Source organism: Moesziomyces antarcticus (genome assembly GCF_000747765.1).
Source record: "Moesziomyces antarcticus DNA, scaffold: scaffold_v10001, strain JCM 10317, whole genome shotgun sequence".
Classification (NCBI taxonomy): domain Eukaryota; kingdom Fungi; phylum Basidiomycota; class Ustilaginomycetes; order Ustilaginales; family Ustilaginaceae; genus Moesziomyces; species Moesziomyces antarcticus.
The window spans coordinates 1,514,105-1,535,475 of NW_014639009.1; the positions used below are offsets into that span (position 1 = coordinate 1,514,105).

General features: G+C 62.2%; 7 protein-coding genes across 7 annotated transcripts; 3 read left to right on the forward strand and 4 right to left on the reverse strand.

Annotated features, from left to right (window-relative positions):
- Positions 1-97: 97 nt before the first annotated feature.
- On the reverse strand, positions 98-3,406 carry PAN0_001d0542 (exocyst complex component Sec10; the record flags this gene model as incomplete). Its single annotated transcript, XM_014804157.1, has 1 exon — positions 98-3,406. One exon carries the CDS (start codon positions 3,404-3,406, stop codon positions 98-100), a length of 3,309 nt encoding a protein of 1,102 aa, XP_014659643.1.
- A 436-nt stretch (positions 3,407-3,842) lies between these two features.
- On the forward strand, positions 3,843-6,545 carry PAN0_001c0543 (uncharacterized protein; the record flags this gene model as incomplete). The annotated part of the gene is made up of 1 exon (XM_014804158.1): positions 3,843-6,545. One exon carries the CDS (start codon positions 3,843-3,845, stop codon positions 6,543-6,545), a length of 2,703 nt encoding a protein of 900 aa, XP_014659644.1.
- Positions 6,546-6,671: 126 nt separating this feature from the next.
- PAN0_001d0544 (DnaJ-domain-containing protein) lies at positions 6,672-7,670 on the reverse strand (the record flags this gene model as incomplete). The annotated part of the gene is made up of 1 exon (XM_014804159.1): positions 6,672-7,670. One exon carries the CDS (start codon positions 7,668-7,670, stop codon positions 6,672-6,674), a length of 999 nt encoding a protein of 332 aa, XP_014659645.1.
- Positions 7,671-8,014: 344 nt separating this feature from the next.
- Positions 8,015-8,917, reverse strand: PAN0_001d0545 (nucleus protein; the record flags this gene model as incomplete). The annotated part of the gene is made up of 1 exon (XM_014804160.1): positions 8,015-8,917. One exon carries the CDS (start codon positions 8,915-8,917, stop codon positions 8,015-8,017), a length of 903 nt encoding a protein of 300 aa, XP_014659646.1.
- Positions 8,918-9,114: 197 nt separating this feature from the next.
- On the forward strand, positions 9,115-11,661 carry PAN0_001c0546 (peroxisomal biogenesis factor 2; the record flags this gene model as incomplete). Its single annotated transcript, XM_014804161.1, has 2 exons — positions 9,115-9,589; positions 9,938-11,661. The coding sequence occupies 2 exons, from the start codon at positions 9,115-9,117 to the stop codon at positions 11,659-11,661; spliced, it is 2,199 nt and encodes a 732-aa protein (XP_014659647.1).
- A 211-nt stretch (positions 11,662-11,872) lies between these two features.
- PAN0_001c0547 (magnesium-dependent phosphatase-1) lies at positions 11,873-12,568 on the forward strand (the record flags this gene model as incomplete). The annotated part of the gene is made up of 1 exon (XM_014804162.1): positions 11,873-12,568. The coding sequence occupies one exon, from the start codon at positions 11,873-11,875 to the stop codon at positions 12,566-12,568; it is 696 nt and encodes a 231-aa protein (XP_014659648.1).
- An 85-nt stretch (positions 12,569-12,653) lies between these two features.
- PAN0_001d0548 (cell morphogenesis protein) lies at positions 12,654-21,308 on the reverse strand (the record flags this gene model as incomplete). Its single annotated transcript, XM_014804163.1, has 1 exon — positions 12,654-21,308. One exon carries the CDS (start codon positions 21,306-21,308, stop codon positions 12,654-12,656), a length of 8,655 nt encoding a protein of 2,884 aa, XP_014659649.1.
- Between the last annotated feature and the right edge of the window lie 63 nt (positions 21,309-21,371).

The window sequence follows — 21,371 nt, forward strand, 5'->3', positions numbered from 1 at the left end:
TGCAGAAGGCTGCATGTTTCGAAACGCATACACACCCACGTGGGAAGCAAGAGATGAAGTGATGTTGTGCAAGTGCAATGGTCGGAGTGGGGGGTTTCTACTTGCTAGTGGATGCTACGGGGTCTGGGCTGGATTGGGTCGGCTTGGAAGCAGCTAGTGTGTGATGCTCGAGCTGTGCTAGTACCTCTGCGAGTCGATGGAGTCTTTGTTCTTCCGGTGTCTTTGCTGTACTTTCCTTTGCCGCCCCCTGATTTTGCGAGATGAGGGCGGGGATATGGCTGAACAGATCCCTCCCTTGGGCACTTTGGGCAAACAGTGGCGATGCACTTGTGGGAGTTGAGGGTGCAGGACCATCATCGAGATCCCTAACCTCGCGCGCATAGTCGGCCCTTCGTAGCAAGTAAGGCCGCAGCAGGCGTTCGTCGATTTTGGCGAGGTGACCTTCGCGCATGTACGACTTGAGCACCGATGCCTGTACGATGAACAGGTTGCCGAGTTGACGTAGCATTTCGAATCGATCCGATACCACGCTGATTCCAAACGTCCCAATCGCTTCTTGATACAGCGCCAGGTCTTTTGTAAGCATGATACCTCCCGCCGCGCTGACGGTGTACTTGCGCAAGTGGTCCAGTAGCAGACCGTGGAATGCAACCCCAATCTCCGTGAGCAACGTCTCGGCATTGCGAGATAGATGGCTGTGTTGCAACTCGTCTTCCGCCTCCTCATCCACGCCGCTCCAACTCACCCGCTTGACCTCACCGCTGTCGGTCGATCCAACACCGCGTCCAGTGCGATTGGCCATTGCGGGCGATCCGCGCAGTGCGCCACTCGTCGAAGTGGTCAGCCGCAAAGATGGCGACAGATGCATACGTGCCGCGTGCTCGACCTTTTCCAGCGCCTCCGAACACGCCACGCACGCCTCGGTATTCTGCCTCGCAAACGCCAGATCGTCGTTCTTGGGCACAAAGTCGTTCTTCTTCTGCGTCGCCAGTCGATTCGCCAGGAAGCCCACCACATTGTCCGCCACCCTGTGCATCAGCGCATCGCACTTGCCCTCCACGCGCAGCAGATTGTGGTTGTTGAAGATGACCATCTCGCGTCGCAGCGTCACACTCGTACTCGCCAACGGCACCAGCGCCGTATTCACATAGTGCTGCCACAGCGACACCACCTGCTCCACCGATCGAACCACCGACAGCGCCGACGACAAATCCGGCAGTGTGGCGCCTCGAATATCTTGCGCAGATACCGCGGCTAGCGCAGAATCCAGCGCCGTCTCGATGTACGTCTTGATGTAGGCTGAGGTGAGGACGCGCAGCAGCGCAAATGTCGCTTTCGGCACTTCGGACGCAGAGCTGAGATCCACGCATCGTCCGATCGACTCGGCGTGCCACCGAAGCATCTTTTCAGCCACATCGAGAGACAGCTCGCCATCGCCTTCCTCCATCTCGTCCTCGATGCTCGCTCGGCTCGCAGTCATGCTTCCGTCCTGGCTCGGTTCGGCCGACATGGCAGTGGCACCGCTCTGCCCCGTCGTCGTCGTCGCAGCCCCGGCCGCAGTCCCGGCCGTATGCGTGCCGCGCACCCGGTCCGCGAGATTCGACAGCTTGAAGAACGACGTCTTGGACGTCGACGCTGCCGAGGTGGCCGCCGTGTTGGCAGTCGCCGCCGTGGACCCGGACCCAAAGCTCGAGGTGGACGACGACGCGTCCGGGTTGGCCGAGATCTGGTTGCGCATGCGGTTGAAGATGGTGTTGCCCGCGCCGGCGAAGCCCTTGTCCTTCTTTGCCGTCGCCGCCGCACGGTGCACGCTGATGAACTTGGACAGCAGACCGGCGTACAGATCTGCCAAGCTGCGCGACTCTCGGTCGATGTAGCGGATGCCCTCCATGTACGGCACAAACAGCTCCTCCACCGACTGGTCCAGCATGGCCGCGAGCGGGCTCGCCGCCGCACCGGCAAGCTGCGCCGCAGCAGCCACAGCGTCGCCGCCGAGCAGCGTCATCGAGTCCGAGATGGCTCCGTCGGCGCCGGCGTGGCCTCCCGCTCCGTTGGTGCCGGTGGCGCTCGAGGGTGCAATGATGCCCGCGCCGCGATAGTCATACAGCTTGAGGTCGTTGACCAAACTCAGCGCACCGGATCGCGCCATGTGCAGGGCGCGTAGGAAGGCCAAGTGCGACGTGGTGGGGCCATTGCCTGGCTGGACGGCGTTGGGTTCGATGGCGGAGGTCTTGGCATCGATCGTGCCGCCTGCGCCGACGAAGCGCGGTGCGTGGATCTGCATGGCCTTTTCCATGATCACCTCGACGAACGCCTGGACGGACTGTGCAAAGACGCGCTGGAGGAAGGTCTGCATGACGACGAGTGGGTTGGGAAACACGGCGGATATGATCTGCGCCTCGATCTCGACCGTCTGCCGAATTTCGTTAAAGAGCGCCGACAGCGACGGTTCCGACTGCGGCGGTGGGCGGTCCGGGTCGGCCATGTGTGTCCAAATATCGCTGAGCTCGATGCTGTTGGCCTCGCCCACGCGATCCTTGGAGATGAAAAAGTCGTGCTGGTTCACGTAGATCTGCACGCAGCTCGCACCGCCGTTGAAGCCCTGGAGCACCTTGGCGATGTGCGACATCATCTTGGGGTCGGAGCGGCGGTAGAACTTGTCAAAGAGCTTGAGCATGTCGCGCTCGAAGCGCTCGCAGTAGCGGTCGATGGCGTCGCGCGTCTGCTCGCTGCCCGCCACATCCACTTCGCGGCTGATCGCCGCGAGCCGGCGCGCGATCACGGCGGTCTTCATCCTGCCCTCGCGTCCGCCCTCCTTGCGCAGACGCTCGAGCTTGGACGTGTCGCCGCGCGCAAACATGTAGTAGAACTCGATGAGGTCGTGCGCCTCGCTCGCGCGGTTGCGCTGCTTGTCGATCGTCTCGAGCTGCTCGCCGATCCGGATGGCGGTCCTGCCCACCTCCGAGATGCGGTCCTCGAGGCTGTTGAACGAGTTGCCCACGGCTGCAAAATTCTTGCCGAGCTCGTCGAGCTTCTTGGTGTATGCCGACTCGGCCACATGGACTGATGAGGAGAGCTGCTGCGATTGGGCGTCGACCTGCGAGCGGATCTGGACGAGCTGCTCGAGTGCCGACTCGAAGGTGCGGATGAACGGGCGGGGATTGAACGGACCCGGATCGGCCTTGGAGCGCTGGACGAGCTTGGAGGTGAGTTGCGCGATGAAGTCGTTCGTGTTGAAGTTGGTCTGGAACGTCTCGAGCGTACAGAGGTCCGAGACGACCGCGTCGTAGTAGGGGCGAGCGGAGGACGACGCGGCTCGGTTGAGGGGCGCAGCCGAGGAAGGCGATGCCAGCGGTCGCGATCTCGCCGGCCGCGCTTGAGGCGGTGTGACATTGTAGCCGGACATGGTCTAAAGGCAGAAGCACACTTGTTCTGTTGGCAGTGCGCCGGTGCTGTGCGATGGCTTGCTTCACGAGTGCATGGAGGCGAGGCGGAGCATGGCGGACAGGCTTGACGTTCTAGTCCTCCCTTTATCGAATGCGAGCTCGCGAGCTCGGACGTGAGACAGAGGGAAAGGGACGAAAGAAGTAGGATGAGTGTGATGATGGAAAGAGGCATCGGTGCGGTGCGCTCTTGCTGGCCTCAGGAGTGTCCGTGCGGGTCCAGCTCGGCTTCGGCCTTGGCTGGTGAGAGCCGCGTCGCTGCCGACTTCCGAGATTTCGAGGGCTGGCGGATTTGGATTTTTTGCTGCGCTTCTTCTCAGCCGTTTCTGGGAAAGCCCGACTTGGTCGGCTCCACACCTTCTTTCTCCACCACCTTCACCTTTGATCGGCATCACCACCATGGCTTCGACGTTTGGAGCCGCAGGTGGCGCCGCAGTATTTGAGTTGGCGGGAGCCGCACGCACTTCAGCGCGCCTCGACCTCCTCCTCAACCTCGTCACGTCGTCCTCGGACGCATCGCAAGCGGACGAGGTACTCCAGCTCATCGCACAGTCCGGTCTGCTGGCGCAGGTGCCGCACGACGAGACGCAGCACAAGCTCACTGTCCGCATCAACGCACTCATCTCTTCGCAGAACGCGCTCGGCTACCGTCTTGCACATGCATGGATCCAGCAGGACCCCGCGGTGTGGAACGAGCACCTCATCGCCAACGCGGCGACGTGGACCACGCAGATCCTCAACCTCGTCGGCGCGCCGGAAAAGCTGCTGCATCAGCGCGAGAACTCGGATCGCCTTCTGGCTGCCGCGCTTCAGTTCGCCACCACCCACATCTTTCCCGAAAACATCGCGGCTAGGCAGGAGTTCTACCGTCAGGTCGTGCATCCGAACCTGCCCAAGCTCGTCGTTGGACTCGCACAGCTGCTCGACGTCATCCTGAAGAGCGTATTGGACGATGGACAGGTTGCGCATGCGTCGCAGTTGCATGTCGTATTGGTCTTTATCAACCGCCTTATGCACGCACATCCGGCGCAGTTCCGCCCCGTCTCGTCGCGCGTCCACGAGTGCATCTCTTCGCTGCTGTACGCAGACGAGGCACAGAGTCTTGCGGTACCGATCTTCACCGCCGCCGCCGAGGTGCTGGCATCGCTGCACCTTACGGGAGCGCTCTCGGCCAAGGGCAGCGAAGCATCGGGCGGAAATGCACGCACCACGCAGGCGCAACTCTGGCAAGCGACGATTGAGAACCAGCTGCACCTCGCCACCGAAGCCTGGCGATTCGCCACGTCGAGCTATCAGGTCACGGACGCGGCTCAGCAGGGCGAGGGCGATGCCGGAGCTGCGAGGCCACAGTCGCTCAAGGCGTATCCCAAGGATCCGCTGGCGGCGACGCGCGTTGCACACGAGCGTCTCGCGCTGCTGCTTGGCACGCGCGGCCGTCCGGGGCTGATCAGCCTGCACCTGCGCGCGGCGACGGCTCGTCCGGTGCCTGTGCCCGCGGGCAAGATCGTGTCGTTGTGTCTGGACATGCTGCACGTGGATGTGTCGAGCCGATTCAAGCCGACGGCGGAAGCCAAGCTGTGTACGCTGCAGGCCTCGCATCTCGCCACGCTGCATACGCGCGCACTTTCGCTCGTCTCGCAGCTCGCACTCGTCGCTCCCGCCGCTATCCCGCTCGAGGCTGCTCGGGTGCTCGGCGACGTGTGTCGGCTGGCGGAGGGTGGTGGTGGAGCGCAGGCCAGCGCGCGCGTGAGGCTGGCAGCGATGCGCACGCTCGTCGTGCTCGTCGGGCGAGAGGGGATTGCGCTACCGCTCGATCCGGCGGGTAGGACGACGCTGCGGCTTGCGCGTCTTGCCGTCACCCAAGTCTCGCGCGCAGTGTTGCAGCCAGCTGCTGCATCGGGCGACGCAGCACGCAGCGCCAAGAAGGCGCGCCTGTACGAGTCGGATTCGCTCTTCACCACGGGGTCGGTCAAGGACCGCATGCACAGCTTGGCGCCCGAGGAGATCGCATGCACCATTTCGGCGCTGCAGATTCTGGTCGCCGTGTATCCGCTGCTGACGACGAGCCTGAGCTCGGTGCACTATGACCTGATGCAGCTGGCGGTGCACAATGTGCAGGCCATGGTCGAGGTGCTTTCGGACTCGATCGGCACGCACGCTGCCAGCCTGCGCACCGCAAGTGCGGGGGCTGGGGTCCCTAGCACGACCGAGCTGTTTGAAGAGGCGGTGGGAGCGTTGGGGGACATGTGTCTGGACTCGACGTCGAGTGTACTGGCCATGGTGCTGCCGCGTGCGATTGCGGTGCTGGGCCGCGTGGCGAATGCGCCTAGTGGGGGCAGTGGGCGGGTTCGTGTGGCGGCCGAACGGGCTTTGGTGGCAGTACACGCGAGCAGGAAGGGTAAATTTGTCCCTGTTGCGCGTGGGGTCGGCTTCGGCCCTCGTGCGGCCGACGATCTGGACGCCACTCCTGACGGAGCCAAGCTCGCTGATGCCACCGCCCTCGGTCGCTCCATCCCCACCGCCGAAGTGGTGCAAAGTTCGCTGGAGGAAGCATCGACAGCCGTGCTTGGCAAGCGCCAAGTAGAGCAAGAGGAGGAGGACGAGGAGGAGGTTGTGGGGGATAGGATGGATGTGGACGCTATTGCAGCCGAGTCGAACGAGCTATTTTCGGCGGGTGGTGCGGATGCCAGTACGAGTGTGGCGGGTGGAGCGTTGGGGTTGGGCCGGCCTGTTTCGCCGTTGCGATCGCCGGTGGAGAAGCGCATCTTTTCGCCTGATCCGGTCAAGCCGGCACACCGGACGAGCACACCGCGCATTGGGAGTCCGTCGACGTCGCATCCGCGCGCACTGTCGCGTCCCGCCTCGCCCACGCCCGACCAGCCGGCACCCAGCATGCTCACGCCCGGACGCATGGTTTCCCCAACTGCAGTTGCCTCCCCCAGTGTCGTTGCGGTGGAGAAGCCCGCCGTGGAAGCAGCGCAGGTCGTTCAGCCGACCGAAGTGGAGAAGTCAACAATGCAGATTGGGGCTGCGTCCGACGACGACGATGACGACGAAATGCCCGAGATCGACATGGCCGCTTCGGACTCGGACGAGCAGTAACGCACGCCGCCATCTGTATGCGGTTCTTTGCGTCCAACTCAAAATCTCATCGGCCCTTTTATTCCCACAATCAATTGGGTGCAATGTTTGTGTTTTGCATCTTCTAGATGGGCGTGAGGTAGAGTTCTACTTGTTCTTCTTGTTCTTGACTGGGTTGGCGGGTCCTTGGGTCGTATCGTCGACCTCAGCGAGCACGTCCTCGTGCTTACCGGTGATCTTGTTGATCACCGCGGCGACGAGTCTAAAGGGCCAAGTGGTGTGAAACTGTGCCGGCTGGGCATCGTCCTCATCCAGCGCAATGTAGTCTCCCGAGAACTTGTCGAGCAGCAACACGTCGGCGGCGTGTACGAGGCAGTCGACGATGGGTGCGCCATCGCCCGTGGCACTGACGAGCACGTTGCGCGTCTGCGTTTCGAGGGCGTCCCAATCCACAGCATTGCTCTTGATCTGTGCATCCGAGGGGAAGGCCGGCAGAGTGAACCCGGTAATGGGCACGCGAACCTTCTTCTCCACCGTAGCCAGCTTCGACACGGTCGCGGGCGGAGCAGGCGGATGTCGAATCGACGCAAGAATCGCTGCGTACCTCGGGCCCCATGCTACCAGCCGGGCGGACATCTTGAGACGCTCGATCTTGGCACGTTCCTGCTTGGTCGTCAACCTCGAAATGGCCACCTCAACTAGCATGGTCGCAAAAACCACGCCGACGATAACAGCACCTAGGCCAGGACGGTACCGCTCGTAAAAGTATCCGTTGTTGCGCCACTTGGGGAAGCCGGCGGCGACAAAGTGGTCGTAGCGATCCTTGCGTCCGTCGCGCAGGATCTTGTATACAAGCCCGAGCCGTTCGAATCGCTGCTGTGCGCCCGCAACACCGGCATTCTTGTCAGGATGAAGTTCAACCGACTTCTTGCGGTAGGCACGCTTGATCTCGGCGGCAGAGGCGGTGCGTGGGATGTTGAGGACAGAGTAGAACGTGGCCCCTTTGCCCTCGGATCGTTCGAGCGCCGACTGGAGCTCAAAGATCTCGTGGTCGTCCTTGTCCCAGTGCGTAGCAGCCGAGGCGCTGAGCGTGAACAGCGCCAGCAGCAGAACGCTAGCCAGAAGCAGAATGCGAGGCAGCTTCATCGTACGAAACGTGGATGGTGGATGACAGTTGTGATGGTCTGATGCAAAGGGCCAAGAAGAAGGCTGAGAGCAGGTGTTACTCACGCTGGCAAGCACACGGCCCGCGCGCTGCCGCCCCCCTTTCATCTTGCCAACGTGGCTCGTTCGCCTGACTCACGCCCAAAAGAAAGCTTCATTTCTTCTCAGCGGAAAAAATGCTAAAGTGTTAGATCGAGCTGGTTTGCTTTTCAGATTTCTCAAAATTGGGGGCACCTGCCAGACTCGGACTTGGGCATCACTTTGTATTCACAGCGACAGCAACGAGCGATGGACATAGAGCAGCTAGGGTGGAGTGCGAGCAGCGCTTAGAGCATGGCAGCGCCAAGGAGAGCAGCCGAGCCCATGGCGACGATGCCGGCGACCGAGACCGAAGCGAGCGACGAGGCGGCCGCGCTGGCGTTACCGCCCGACGAGTTGGTGGCGCCGGCAGCGGAGCCCGAGGTGGAGCCGGTGGCCTTTCCGCCGGCCGCGCCGCTCTTGCTGGCAGCAAGGGCGGTGACGCTGGCCTGAGAGACGGGGGCGGTGGAGGAGGGGGCGGCGGCCTGGCCGACCTCGATCTGGATGTAGTTGGCGGCGACGATCTTGCCGAGACCGCCGTTGGCCTGGCGGTAGTAGTTCTGGAGCTCGAGGTTGGAGATGGAGGCGCCGGCGGCGGGCGAGGCGGGCGCGGTGAAGTTCTCAAACTGCTGGAAGACGAGCTGCATGTATCGGTGCGGGCCGTCGTTGGTGTCGGGACGCGGGGCGCCGTAGTTGACGCGCGCGCCGGTCTGGTTGCGCAGCTCGCCCGAGGAGGCGTCGATGGTGAAGTTGTTGCCGAGATAGTGGTTGAACACCTCGGTGCTGGTGTTCTTTCCCGCGACGCCGGCGTCGAGGAAGGCGATGGTGAAGAGCTTGCCCTCGCCGAAGACCGAGTTGGACGAGGCGGCGGGCGTCTGGGCGCTGATGCGGAATGAGGGGGCGGACTGCACCTGTGCGACGGTGAGCTTGTCGCCGATGTTCGACACGGCCACGTCGCCGAACGTGACGTTGAGGACGCCCTGGATGTCGAGCCAGTTGGCGGGGACGGGCACGGGGGTGAGGTCGGCAGCCGGGAAGGTGAGCTGGATTTGGGCGACCTGGTCGTACGAGGCCGAGTTGCTCTGGGCCGAGACAACCGAGCTCATGGCCACGAGGGCCGTAGCGAGCAGCGAAGACTTGGAGAAGGCCATTTTGACGAGTGAAGGACAGACAAGGGGAGAGGGAGGGAAAACAAGTCCGAGGGGATTGGGATTGGAATGGGGATGCAGATGGTGGTGGTGGTGGTAAAGGCGAAGGCGGCGAGGGTTTGAGAGGTAGCTTGATGGAAGCAAGGACCTGCTGGCTGAGCCCACTCTGTGATGAAAGGAAGGTGCCCCCACCGAGCTCCATGCATGGGCAGGCAGCCGCACAGCCAGATGATCAGCACACAAGTTGCCGATCCTCGGCGGCAGCAGCTCGCCTGCCCTTGCCCAGCACTGCACTGCACCACGAAGAACAACACGCCGAGCCGCCGAGCCGGGTTGCATGTTCGGCTGCCCCTAGCCCAATGCGCCCAAATGCACTGCTGCTGCAGGCCAAGAAAAAATTCCCGCGCCTCGACTGCGACCCAAAAGTGTTGGTTTCAAAGGAGGCCGAAGAGCCAAACGAAGTCGCGGCGCGGCGCGTGCGTTCCTCGTCGGCACGCCGCCGCCATTCCACAGTGGTTCGGCATGGGCGCGCCAATTCGCCCGCTCGCTCCTTCCTCCTTCGCAACTGCGGCGACGACAGCAAGAACAATGCGACCAGCATAAAGCAAGCAAGCCAGCATGCCATAGCCGCATTCTTGCCTGACAATGGTCGTCTGCTCGAGCTGCTCACCCACCGTGTCTGTGGGGTCTGCGTGAGGCTGTGCTGAGCATGGTGCATGCAGCGGGACCGGCTACCCGGAACGAGCGCCTCTTCTTCCGAACTGGCTGACAGCAGAGCGGGCGACTTTTCTGCGAGCATCGTGCGTCAGATGCTGCAGCAAGCCGTTCACGCTGGCATCGTGACGAAATTTCTGTCCCAAAGTGTGAGGTCAGGATTGTTCACACTTAGGCCAAATCCAGGCGCGAATCTGACACCTTTTTGGATTAAATCAGGTTCCGGCTATCGGCAGTGAAGCTGGCAAGGCCACTTCCGGGCCACTCTCACACTCCACTTTTGCTGGATGTCGCATGTGGGGAAGGAAGCGCGCCCATCTTTCGCTTTCGCTTTCGCATCCACCACCACCACCGCCAACCCTAGCTCACAAGCGATGACTCGAGACTCGTCCCCCTCATCAGGAGGCTCTGCACACGCCCCGGTGGCAGGACCTTCATCCATTCCCACCGACGCCGCCTCTGCCCCATCTCTGCCACCGACCGGATTGCCGACGCCGGAACAACTTGCCGCAGACCCCACCGCAACCGATGCACAGATCCCCACTCCTCCGCCGTTCTACCACTCGGCATCGCAGGCCGCATCCGCCTCCATCGCGGCCATCCGCTCGTCGCTGCACAAGTACCCCACGCCCATCCTCAAGATCCAGCGCGTCAACCAGCTCGACGCCGAGCTGCTCGACCGCGAGCTCGCCGAGCTGYTGCTCGATCCGGTCAAGAAGGCGCTCGGCACGATCAAGTCCACGCTCGCGTCGGATGCGGAGCCCGAGCTGCTGCTGCTGCTCAAGCTCGCGCTGTTCAAGTTCAGCATCGTCGACCGCGGCGCGTCGTACGGGTCGATGCTGCAGAACCTCAAGTACCGCAACGAGTGGGCGCACCGCGGCGCGCTCCAGTCCACCGCGCGCGATCAGCCGCTCTCGCGACTCCAGCTTGCGCTTTATCCACTCCTCACCATCGTTGCGCCCTACCTAGGAGCGAAATGGCAGGGCCATATGACGTCGCTCTCGTACTCGGACATGCCCAACAACGACCCGCGCAGGCTGCTCTGGAAGCTCACCGACGCCTCGCAGCGCGTCTGGTCCGCTCTGGTGCTCGCCAACTTTGCCGTTTTTCTCGCGGATGGCAGGTTCAGGAGCGTCGCGGATAGGATGCTGGGCATGCGGCTGACTTACTCGCAGCGCACCATGAACCGCAACGTCTCGTTCGAGTTTCTCAACCGCCAGCTGGTGTGGCATGCATTCACCGAGTTCCTCCTCTTCCTCCTGCCGCTCGTGCGTCCAAAGCGCTTGGTCAGGAGGATCATGAAGCTGCCCACGCACCCGAAGCTGCTTGCGGTCGTATTCCGTTTTCTGCCCTATGCGGTCAGCAGCCGCCTCGGTATCAGGCAGGATGCAGCGGGCAGGACGAGGTTCAACAAGGATGCCGTCTCGATCCCGGGCGCGCGGATGGTGCTCGGTTCGCGTCAGTCCGAGTCGGAAAAGACAGCGTTCGAGAGCGAGTCGGCAGTGGGACCGTATGCGCAGCTGCCGGTCGAAGTATGCGCCATCTGCTACCAGCGGCTCGAGGCGCAGTCTGGGCTCAGCCGCGACCCGACCAAGCTCGGCACGGGCGGGCTGAGCATGGGCATCCCCACGTCCGATCCGCTCGATCCCAGCTCGGGACTGCTGGCGCCCAACCGCACACGCTCTGCATCGCAGCCGCTCAATGCCGCGACGGGCAGCGGCGTGGATCCGGCGCGCAATGCGGTGCTGGGTGTTTCGCCCGATGGTATTGCGTATGCAGACGCCATCGTGACTACGCCCTACGAGACCGTGCCGTGCGCGCATACGTACTGCTACGTGTGCATCGCAAAACAGCTCCTCGACGACGAGATGGAGGACGAGCTGGATGAAGAGGACGATCACGGTCGCAGGGGGTGGAAGTGTCTGCGCTGCAACACGCGCGTCCGGCAGACTAGGAGAGCCGTCCCCCAGCCACACCACGAGGTAGAGGAGGAGGAGGATCAAGGGGAAGAAACGGATGACGAGGCCGAGTAGACACCCACCACATCGCAATGGCAAATATTAACTGACACCATTCGGTTGATTGATCGAGGTTGCTGAGCGGGTGTGCTTGTCCGCTGGGCTTACAAGTGAGGCGGAGGGGTGAGTTTGTTAGGTTGCCAATCAGCGGCCTCCACATCTGCACCTCTTTCCGCATGTTGGCAACTTTTCTCGCCACCACCATCCCACCTCTCTACACTCTGCTATGGTTCGCAAGATAGGTCGTCGGGCACGTAGCCCCTCCTCCACCTCTACCTCTTTACCTTCCTCCTATGCGCACTCTGACCTTACTCATCGACTGCTTTCCTCACTCGAAGCCCTCAACGACGGACCCTTCCCTTCGCTTGTCGTGTTTGATCTGGACTACACGTTATGGCCACTGTGGGTGGACACCCACGTTGATCCTCCACTCTCACGGCGCGGTTCGGACCTAAACCGCGTCTACGATCGCAATGGCCAACCGCTGCAGTTCTTCCCGCACATCCCTTCGATCCTCTTCTGGCTCCAACGCCGTAACATCCCCATTGCAATAGCAAGTCGAACAAGCGCACCCACCGCCGCACGTCAAGCCCTAAACGGCCTCCACCTCGTCAACGATTCAAACATCCTCACCAACGATGAACCCAGGATTGAAAGAGCAGCGGGGCTGTTTGAGTACGAACAGATCTACCCCGGAAGCAAACTCACCCACTTCAAGAGATTACATCAGGACTCCGGGATCGAGTATGAGCACATGCTGTTTTTCGACGACGAACATCGCAATGCCGAAGTGGGCAAGCTCGGGGTACACTTTGTACTCGTTGGTCATTCGGGTACCGATTTGGGTACCTTCGAAAAGGGGATCCGCGAATGGCGCGCCAAACACCAAGCCCGTGCCCAATCCAACGCAACAGACTCCTAGACACTCGTAGAAATCTGCAACTTGCTGAAAGCGTCTGGATTCCGGATGTCGGAGCGGAGTGAATGTACATGCTGTGTGGTGGCTATCAGCCAGAGCCATTTGCTCTTGCACTCGCAGACATCCACTGTGCGGTGGCGTTGCGGCGCGACGTCTGTGCAGAGTACGGCGATGCCAGCACCGACGAGGCGGCTGAGGACGACGACATCTTTTGCTGATGCACCACTTTGCCCCGTCTCGCCATGCCCGCCGCACCACGCACGTGCGGCTGCGAGCTGCTCTCCGACAGCTGATCTAGACTGTCCGACCGCGTCCTTCCAGCTTCAGCATCCTTTGCCGCGTCTGCTGCGACCGACTGTCCGATCCGCAACGTCGACGGCGGGCTGTCTCTCGTCGTGGACCGCGCGAGGATCTTGGCGATCTGTGCGCGCGATCGGCTCGAGCCATTCTCCTCGCTGCGTCCCGACATTGTACTCGCCGACCTGCCCATCGACGCACCCGACACGTCGGCCAGGCTCACCCCTCGCCCTGCACCGTCGTCAACCCCGTCCTGTGCGCCCATGCGCGATCGCGCCACGACCGTCGATGCCGAATGCCCTGGCTCGCTGCTGTACGAATGGTCCGGCACCACAGTCGGATTCGGCGACACCTGCCGGCTGTAGTGCGGTCCCCGCAGCGTCGCCCCCGCCGCCATCCCATTCGATCGTGTCGACGATGTGCGGCCCAGTCCAGACGCTAGCCGCATCGAGCCGGACCGATCCAGCCGCGAGTCGCGCCACATCACCGACGCCTGGCGGCTCTTGGACATGGGATCGTCGCCAAAGAATGACGAGAGGTCGTGCAGCTGGTTCACAATATCGCCCAGGCTCGACGCGGGCACGTCTTCGTTCGACCCCCCCACCCCAGGCGCCTCATCCAGCGCATACCCACCACCATCGCCCTCGGCCGTGCTGTCGTAGGCATCGTCGACCACAAAGTTGACGTTGTTGCCCGTCGGCATAATGTCGAGCGTGCGCTCGCACATCTTGACGAGCGCCGACAGGTTGATGCGCGTGCGTGTCGCCATGTCCTGCGGATCCGCCACCGCCCAGCCCGTCTCGAGCGGCGGGCCAAATATCGACGCATCGTGCACAAGTTCACGCCCCGGCCCAAGCGCCATATTGCCCCACTGCAGACTCATGCGCAGGATCTGGTTGGCAGCCGGACCACCATGCACCACGATCGGCTCGTCCAGCACCTCGAGCGCCTGCGCAGACAGCGGAGTCGACAGCTGACGCAACAGCGGCATGAGCAGCTCCGAGCCGAGGTTGCTGAACGCCGCATGGTTGCGCGTGTCGAGCGCCTGGAAGAACATCTTGAGCACCTGCATCGCCTGCTTGCGCATCCACTCGTGCCGGTTTAGCACCACGCCCAGCAGCAGCACCGCCAACTCGGGTCCGTGCTCCGGCAAGTAATGCGACCGGATGCAGTTGACAGCCTGGCGCACCAGGTCGTCCTTGGTGCGGAAGCGCGATCGCGCGATCGACGTGGCGACCCGCTCCAGGTCGCGCATCTCGAGCCGTGCCGCAATGTCTGCCAGATCAGCAGCCATCTCCAGAGCCATCTGTGTGGTGTCGGCAGAAAGTGCCGGCCCTGACGGGTCTGCGATGCCTTGCGAGGCACCTCCGGCAGCATCGGGGCCAGCCTTCTTGGCACCATTCGTGCGAGGGTCGTTCTTGCTCGTGACGGTCCCGCCTGCCGCCTTCAAGCTCTCCTCTGTCACTTGCAGGAACCACGGCAGCGCAGCCACAAACAGATAGCCCAATCGGCATCGGTCTTCGACGTCGATCAGTGCCGGATCGCGGCACTTTGCCAGCCGAGCCATCAGTCGGAACGTCGGTGCCGATGTCTCGGACGAGCGCAGTCCACGCGAGACCAGGATGCGGAGCACACCGACATCGCCCTCCCACCCCTCGGGGCATTTCTGCACCAGCAACGCGATCACATCCGGCGAGCCAATGTCGAGCCTCTCCACCAGCCTCTCCAGGATGGCAGCCGACTCGGCGAACTCGGCTTCGTTGATCGTCGACAGGCACGCCAGCGTCGCCCACCAGGTCTGCGCCATGTATTCGCGGTTCGACGCCTCGCAGTCCTTGACGACGAGATTCAGCGCGTAGAGCACCTCGAGCGTGAAGCGGTGCACTTCAGGCTTGTGATCCGACACCGTGTCCGCCAGTCTGCCCAGGATGGTCACCATCATGCTCGGCGTCACCGCCGGATGCAGCGCGCGGAACACCTGGAACGACCTGCATGCCATGTGCCGGATCGGATTCGACGCGGCCCACGTCAGAGCCACCGTGCCCCAGTCCTGGCGGAAGCTAGGAAAGAAGGGCTCAATGACCGTCAGCGTCTCGTGCGCCGTGGTCAGAAGGTTGATGGGCATGCGTTCCTGACGATCATCGGCGTCGTCTGTCATCTCTGCTGACCAGTTGGCAAAGTTGCGTCGAGTGAAGAGCCGTTCGACCTGCGCTTTGGCGGCGGACACGCGGTCCGGATCGACGCCGCTGAAGCTCGAGCCCGGTGGTGCGGCCTGGTTCACCGCATTGACACCAACCGAGATGGCGCAGCGCAGCAGCTGTTCGAGCAACTCGACCACCTGGGCCCGCACAAACGTGGACCGGCTGTCGATGTGGAGGAAGATGGCGTGCAGCAGCGTCGGCAGCGCAGAGTCCAGCTGCTCTCTTCGCTCGTACGTCATCTCTCCGACGTACAAGAGCGCGAGCTGGCCCGAGGAGAATGCCAGCATTGGCTCAGGCTCCGGAAGCAATTTGGCGAGGTCGGCGCGATAGAGATGGTGGTGGTCCGGGTCCGGCATGGGTGCAGGAGCGATCCGCGGCACTTGAATCATGCGGCCTGGCTCGACCATCGCGCAGAGGCGCTCGAAGATGTGCGGCCCGGCCATAGTGTGTGAAATGCAAGAGACCACGCGCTTCGAGTGGTTGACCACCTGCTCGCTGCGGAAGTGAAGCCCCTGGTCGATCAGGAAACTCACTACGGCGTCGGCACTCTGCAGGTCCTCGGATGCAGCCACAAGGCTGCTCCACATCTCCTGTATCTCGAAGTTGTGCTCGTCGCCGTACCGCACGGTGAGACAGAAGAGGTTCGAGAGGTTCAGGTACGCCCTGTACAGCACGACTTCGAGCGGCGCGGCCGCATAGTTCTCGAGATGCGGTTGGGCAGTGTGCAACACCAATCCACGCAGCCACTCGGGCAGTAGGCCCAGGATAGTGGCGCGGCGCGAGGCATCCACCAATGGCAGCCGTCTGGTGAACTCGCTGAGCATGGCCGTTCTGAGCCCGTCAAAGTGCATGGCGAGATGCGCGTTGACGTCGCGCTGCGCACGCAAGTAGATGGCCGGCAGCGGGCTCGACACACCCACCTCGTATTCATCCAGCGTGCAGCTCTCGTCGAAGCGTCGACTGCAGTTTTGAAGCACCGAGAGCGCCTTGCGGCGGATACTCGAGTCAGGATGGCCGAGCTTCACCAGTCCAAGGCAAAAGACGGCGTGGAGTGGCATCGACAGATCTTCCTTGTCGATGATCACTTCAGCCGTGGTGACAAAGAGGCTCTTCCTGCTGAGTGCCCGGTCGTTTTCCGTGATGCACCGATCGACTGCATTGTCCACCAGGGCAGCGTTCTGGTCATTGTAGACCAACAGCGACCGCAGCGCCTTTCGAGCCAGGTCGTGGTTCTTCTCGTCGCTGGTTTGAAAGAGGCTGGTTATCCAGTGCAGCAGCGAGCTAGCTTCAAGGGACGAGCCGGCCATCGGTGCTGGTGCCGGTCCGCCCACCATCGAGATGGCGCCCTGACAAAGCGAAGCCATGGCACAGCCTGCCTGGTACGAAAGCGCTTGGGTCTCGTAGTTGAGTGTCTTGACCGCACGCTCTTTGGCTCTGTCATCTCGCTGCTGATCGGCAGCTGCGCTGAGCAGGTTCGCGAGCTTGTTGCGACCATCCTCGCTGACGGTGCTGTACGAATGCCAGTCGCGGAAGATGCGGAACATGCGCAGCCGAGTCTCGAACGGAAATTGAACGTCTGCTTGACCCCTCTTGGCAAGCCCATCAAAGAAGTGCTGGGTGACGGCGCAGAAAAAGCGGCGGAGGCTATGAAACTCCCAATCCTGGCGGATCTCGCGGTCGGTGAGGAAGTTGAACGTCTCCTTGACCCAGTTGTGGACGATGCCAACAACCTTGACATTGTCCAAGTGCCCGAGCGACTCCATGTGCGGAGCCGTGAGCTGCAGCACGTGCGCAAGTGCAGTGCGCAGTCGGTCCAGTCTGCGGTTTCGTTTGAGCCCCGAACGCGCGACCGATCGGACGCGAAAGTCGTCGGTGAGAGTTCCGTTGAGAGCCTGCATGGTCTCGAGCAGAGCCAAGTAGTGATTCTCGTTGATGTTGCCGAGAGCAAAGACGACCGCATCCTGGAAAGCTTCGTTGTCAGAGGCGAGGAAGGGCACGAGCTTCTGGAACAGGTCGCGTGCCGAGATCATGCGCTCGCCATTCTCTGGCTCGCTCGTCTTTCTGCGATGGTTGCCCACGACGCCTCCGCGCGAGCCTTCGGTGGAGGTGGTAGTCGTGCAGAGAGCCAGCACATAGAAGCGCCAGTGTTGTGCCATGAGCTGGTACTCGGCCGGTCCTGCCGGACTAGCAGCGGCGACATCGCGCAAAGATGCGTGCGAGGTGGAGCTGTGCAACGAGGCAGTCCCAGCCGAGGCTGCTTGGGACTTGCTCAGCGTCGAGCTGTTGAGTGTATGGGCCGGGGCGCGATTCGAGATGTCGGCCGCGTACACGGCGACGTGGTCCATTTCCAGCACGCGATTGGTGATGTAGGATCGGAACACTGCGACGGTCGTCGGAAAGCGCTCCAGACTCATGCGGAGGAAGAGAGGAAGGGCGCGGAACCAGAGCGACTGCTCAACTTCGCGCTCGCTCTCGGCGATGACTTTGAGCGAGGTGGAGCGGTCTGGCGACTTCCAGCGTGCGAGATGATTGATCTGATGCCAGCTCAGATGCGGGTCGTTCGCATCGAGGAAGGTCTGGCAAGGCATGTCGAGGAGGTGCACGATGCGAGTAGGCTCTTCGTCTTCGTTCTGCGCGCGTGCCTGTTCGCCCGCGGCTCGTCGACTGAACGCGTCGTCCAGGACTGCGATCAAGCGCAGGATCTCGATGGCCAAGGATCGCAACGGGCGCGAAGCTGAGCACAGCAAGAAGAGTGCATACGCCTCGACCTCGTCCATGAGAGCCCACGTACTGGTGCGTTCCATCTCGAAGCCTTTGCCCTGCTCGGTCTGGTTGTTCTGGTTGCGAAGCTCTGCCAGCCAGATCTGCATAAAGTCGATCCACAACCGAACGGCCTCTTCGACCTTGGGCATGACGAGCATCTGCTTCGGGTGGATTTCCCAAAACGCAGTGTCCATGCGGAAGATGAAGCGCATGAAGCCCGAGACCACGGTCGAGGAGCCGCCCGGCCGCTGGCTGGCGATGCGTCGCAAAGCGCGTGCCGAGGCTCTGCTGAGGTCGGGATCGGCGCTGAAATGGGCTCGGAAGAGGACGCCCAGGACACTCGAGAGGGAGATGTTTGGACTGAGGCATCGTGGCCACGACTCGAAGCATGCGCGGAGAAGGTCGGCGAAAGGCTGATTCTCTCGCGGGTAGGCGGCCATGAGCATGGCAGCGCGGTGGTAGCGGCAGGTGTAGCCGTCGCGCTCGAGAAGGGCGCGCTCGGCGGCTGATGCACCTGCGCTATGCGACGTGCGAGCAAAGAGATGGGTGCGTGCATCAAAGACGGTCATGTCACTGATCTGATGATCGCAGAGAAGCGCGATCTTGCCGATGAGGTCGTTGAATTGGTTCTGAGCCTCGCCGATCTCGGGTTTGGGAAACTTGAAGCCTTCCGGTAGCTCATCGCCCGAGCCTTCGGGGAGCGTGTCAAAGTCAAAGTGATGAAAGTCGGCGCTGCACGGGAAAGGCGGGGACTCCGCTCGAACATGCGCATCGAGGGTGAGGAGGATTGCCCGAATGGCGATGGTCATGCGCTGGCCCGAAAGCACGTCGGACTGAAGCGAGAGGGTGCTGCCTCCGAGAGTCGAGTGGCAGAGGAAGTTGAGCATGAGCTCACGACCAAAGTCAAAGTGGCGGTAGAGCGCGTAGTGGAGCATCATGATGAACGGATCGGGTGAAGAGTCCGACGGATGCACGGAGCGGCGATTGGCGGGGAACCAGATGCGGAAGAAGGCCTCGAGCTTCTTGTGGGTGTTGGTGTGGCTCTCGTGACAGCGGAATGCGTAGGCCCAGACCAAGCGGACGGCGGCGTTGAGCACGATGGGGCGGTTGACGCGGTCCTTGAGCTTGACGACACCTGCCTCGACGCAGGCGAACCAGTTGGCAGCCAGCTTCTCCTCTGGCGAGACGGCGAGGAGCGTGACGTGGAGCGGATAGGCGACGGTCCAGTAGCGGGGCTTTGTGGCCATTGCGGTCATCCTGGGCCAGATGGTGTCGACGGCTTTCGTCCAAGTCGGATGATTGACCTCGGCGGAGGCAGTCTGAGCGACGGGAAGCATGAGGTAAGCAAAGGCCTCTGCGAAGCTCGCCTTGATGCGGAAACCGTGACAGTGAGCAAAGTGGCGGGCCAAGACGTCGACAAAGTCTGCGCCTTCCTCGAAGAGCTCCATGGGGTAGATGGTGATTTTGAGATGGCGCAGGCTCTGGATGGCGGCAACGAGAAGATCTTCGACATTCTTGCTGGAGGGAGCCTTGGTGGATTGCTCGAGGATCTCGACAAAGCGGTCGCTGATGGTGACGAAGCGGGTGCGGGACATTTCACCGATGAGCTTGGAAACGCTTTCGAAGCAGGCGTCGCGGATGTGGGTGATCGGCCGCGGTAGGGTGCGATCCTTGTCCTTTTCGCGCGTGCAGGTGAGGAGCATGGTGAAGGTCTGCTCCTCAGTGTCTGCGGCGTGTGCCTCGTTGAGCGAATCGCGGGCGAGAGTCTTTGCAATGACGAAGAGCGCGTTGGAGGCGAGGAAGATGGCGAAGAGCTCCTTGCGTCTGGCAAGGTAGGTGGCGACTTCGCGAGTTCCGATGCTCGAGGTGCCTGGTGGTGGTGCGGCGGCGAGATGTCTGCGGACGAGGTCGGCGTCGATGTCGGATTCGACGGTGATGGACTTCCAACGAAAGAGACTGCGGATGACCGAAGAGGCGCCTTTGCGGGAAATGTGGGCGAGCGAGTCGCAGACCGAGTCGAAGAGCGCATCCTCTTCGGCACTGAGAGCGCTGAGCATCTTTGGATCGGCGTCTTGAGCCGAGTCGAGGGCGCGCTTCACCTTTGCATTTGCGAGTGTGATGAAGCGGCTCATGAGAATGTTGAGGGCGTATTCGACAGGAGCCTGCGGGTCCGGGGTGCCGATACCGGCGGGAAGCTGGCCGAGGCCCTCGGCTCCCAAGCTGATGGCTAGCGCGTTGGGGCGGGGAGGTGCCGTGACGATGTTGGCGGGCTTGCGACGTGGGCGCTGGTTGGGGCCCCATTGGGCATGGTCTCCACTGGAAGCGTCTTCGTAGTCGTCGTCGCGAAGCTGGCGCGTTGGCGGCTTGAGTGGGCTGCTGCCGTGGTCGGAGTGGTCAAAGGAGGCGGTGCTGGCCATGGCGCGAGGAAGATGGAAGGCGGCGTTGTTGGTGTGACCGCCCGGGGTGACCGGCATGTCTGCGTAGATGCTGTCGCCGGAGGTGGGCAACGGAGGGACGGGAGGGAGATCAGTGACGGAGCCGGCATAGGGGTAGGCGGCGCTGCTGGCGGAGCTGCTCATGCCACCGACCGAGTAGTGGGAGTCGGAATGGTAGGACGAGGTGGGTGCGTGATGGTAGCGGGACGAGGATCTGGACTGGGTGGCGGTATGACCTGGATGCCTGGAGGGAGACGAGTTATAGCTGTCGCTGCGGTCTCGAGACGGAGCAAAAGGCAACGATCTTTCGGGAGGCGAGTGCAGACCTGGCGATGCGGTACGCTGCGGCTGGAAGGGAAAATGCGGTGCGGGCGGTGGCGGGCGCGGAGTGGAGAGACCCGAGCGATAACCTGCTGTCAAGTCGCCAGCGTCGGAAGATGGAGCGGGAATGTCGAGCCTTGGTGGCTCGCGCGGCGTGGTGGGCCAATGATTGTTGGGCATGGGCTCGGAATGGGACTGCTGCGAGCGTAGTTGGGATCGAAGGGAGGCGAACGAAGGTTTCTTGCTTGGGAAGCTGAAGCCGGGAGAGGCGGGATCGTGGGTGGCCGAAGAGGCATACGGGGCGTAGAAGGTGGATGAGGAGCTGGAAGATGGCTCCATCTCGGAGTGAGAATGAGCAAGGTTGGATGAGGCGGGCATGCGGAAGCCGAGGCCGCCGAAGCCGCCGGCGGACGAGTCGCTGGTTGCACTACCGGACCTGCCATGCCATCCTAGGGCGGCGCCGCGAAACGGACCGGGGGCATTTGGAGTTGCCGATGAGGCCGATGAAGGATAGACATAGTGCTGATCAGCCCAATTGGAGGGTCCGGGAGCTGCGGTGGTGATGCTCTGCAGGTTTCGACTCGATACGGGAGGGCCATCGTCTAGAGAAGCGCTTGCAGTATGATGTGCGGGCGAAGCAGAAGCCGGTGTAGCAGACGACTGGTTGTGTCGCGACGGCGGGACGAAGAGCTGTTTGTCGTCCAAGTCAGGGATTACGACCTGCATGTCGAATACGGATGTTGGCTATCGAAGGCTCGAGGAAGGAGAAGGGAAAGAAGATGTCGTGAA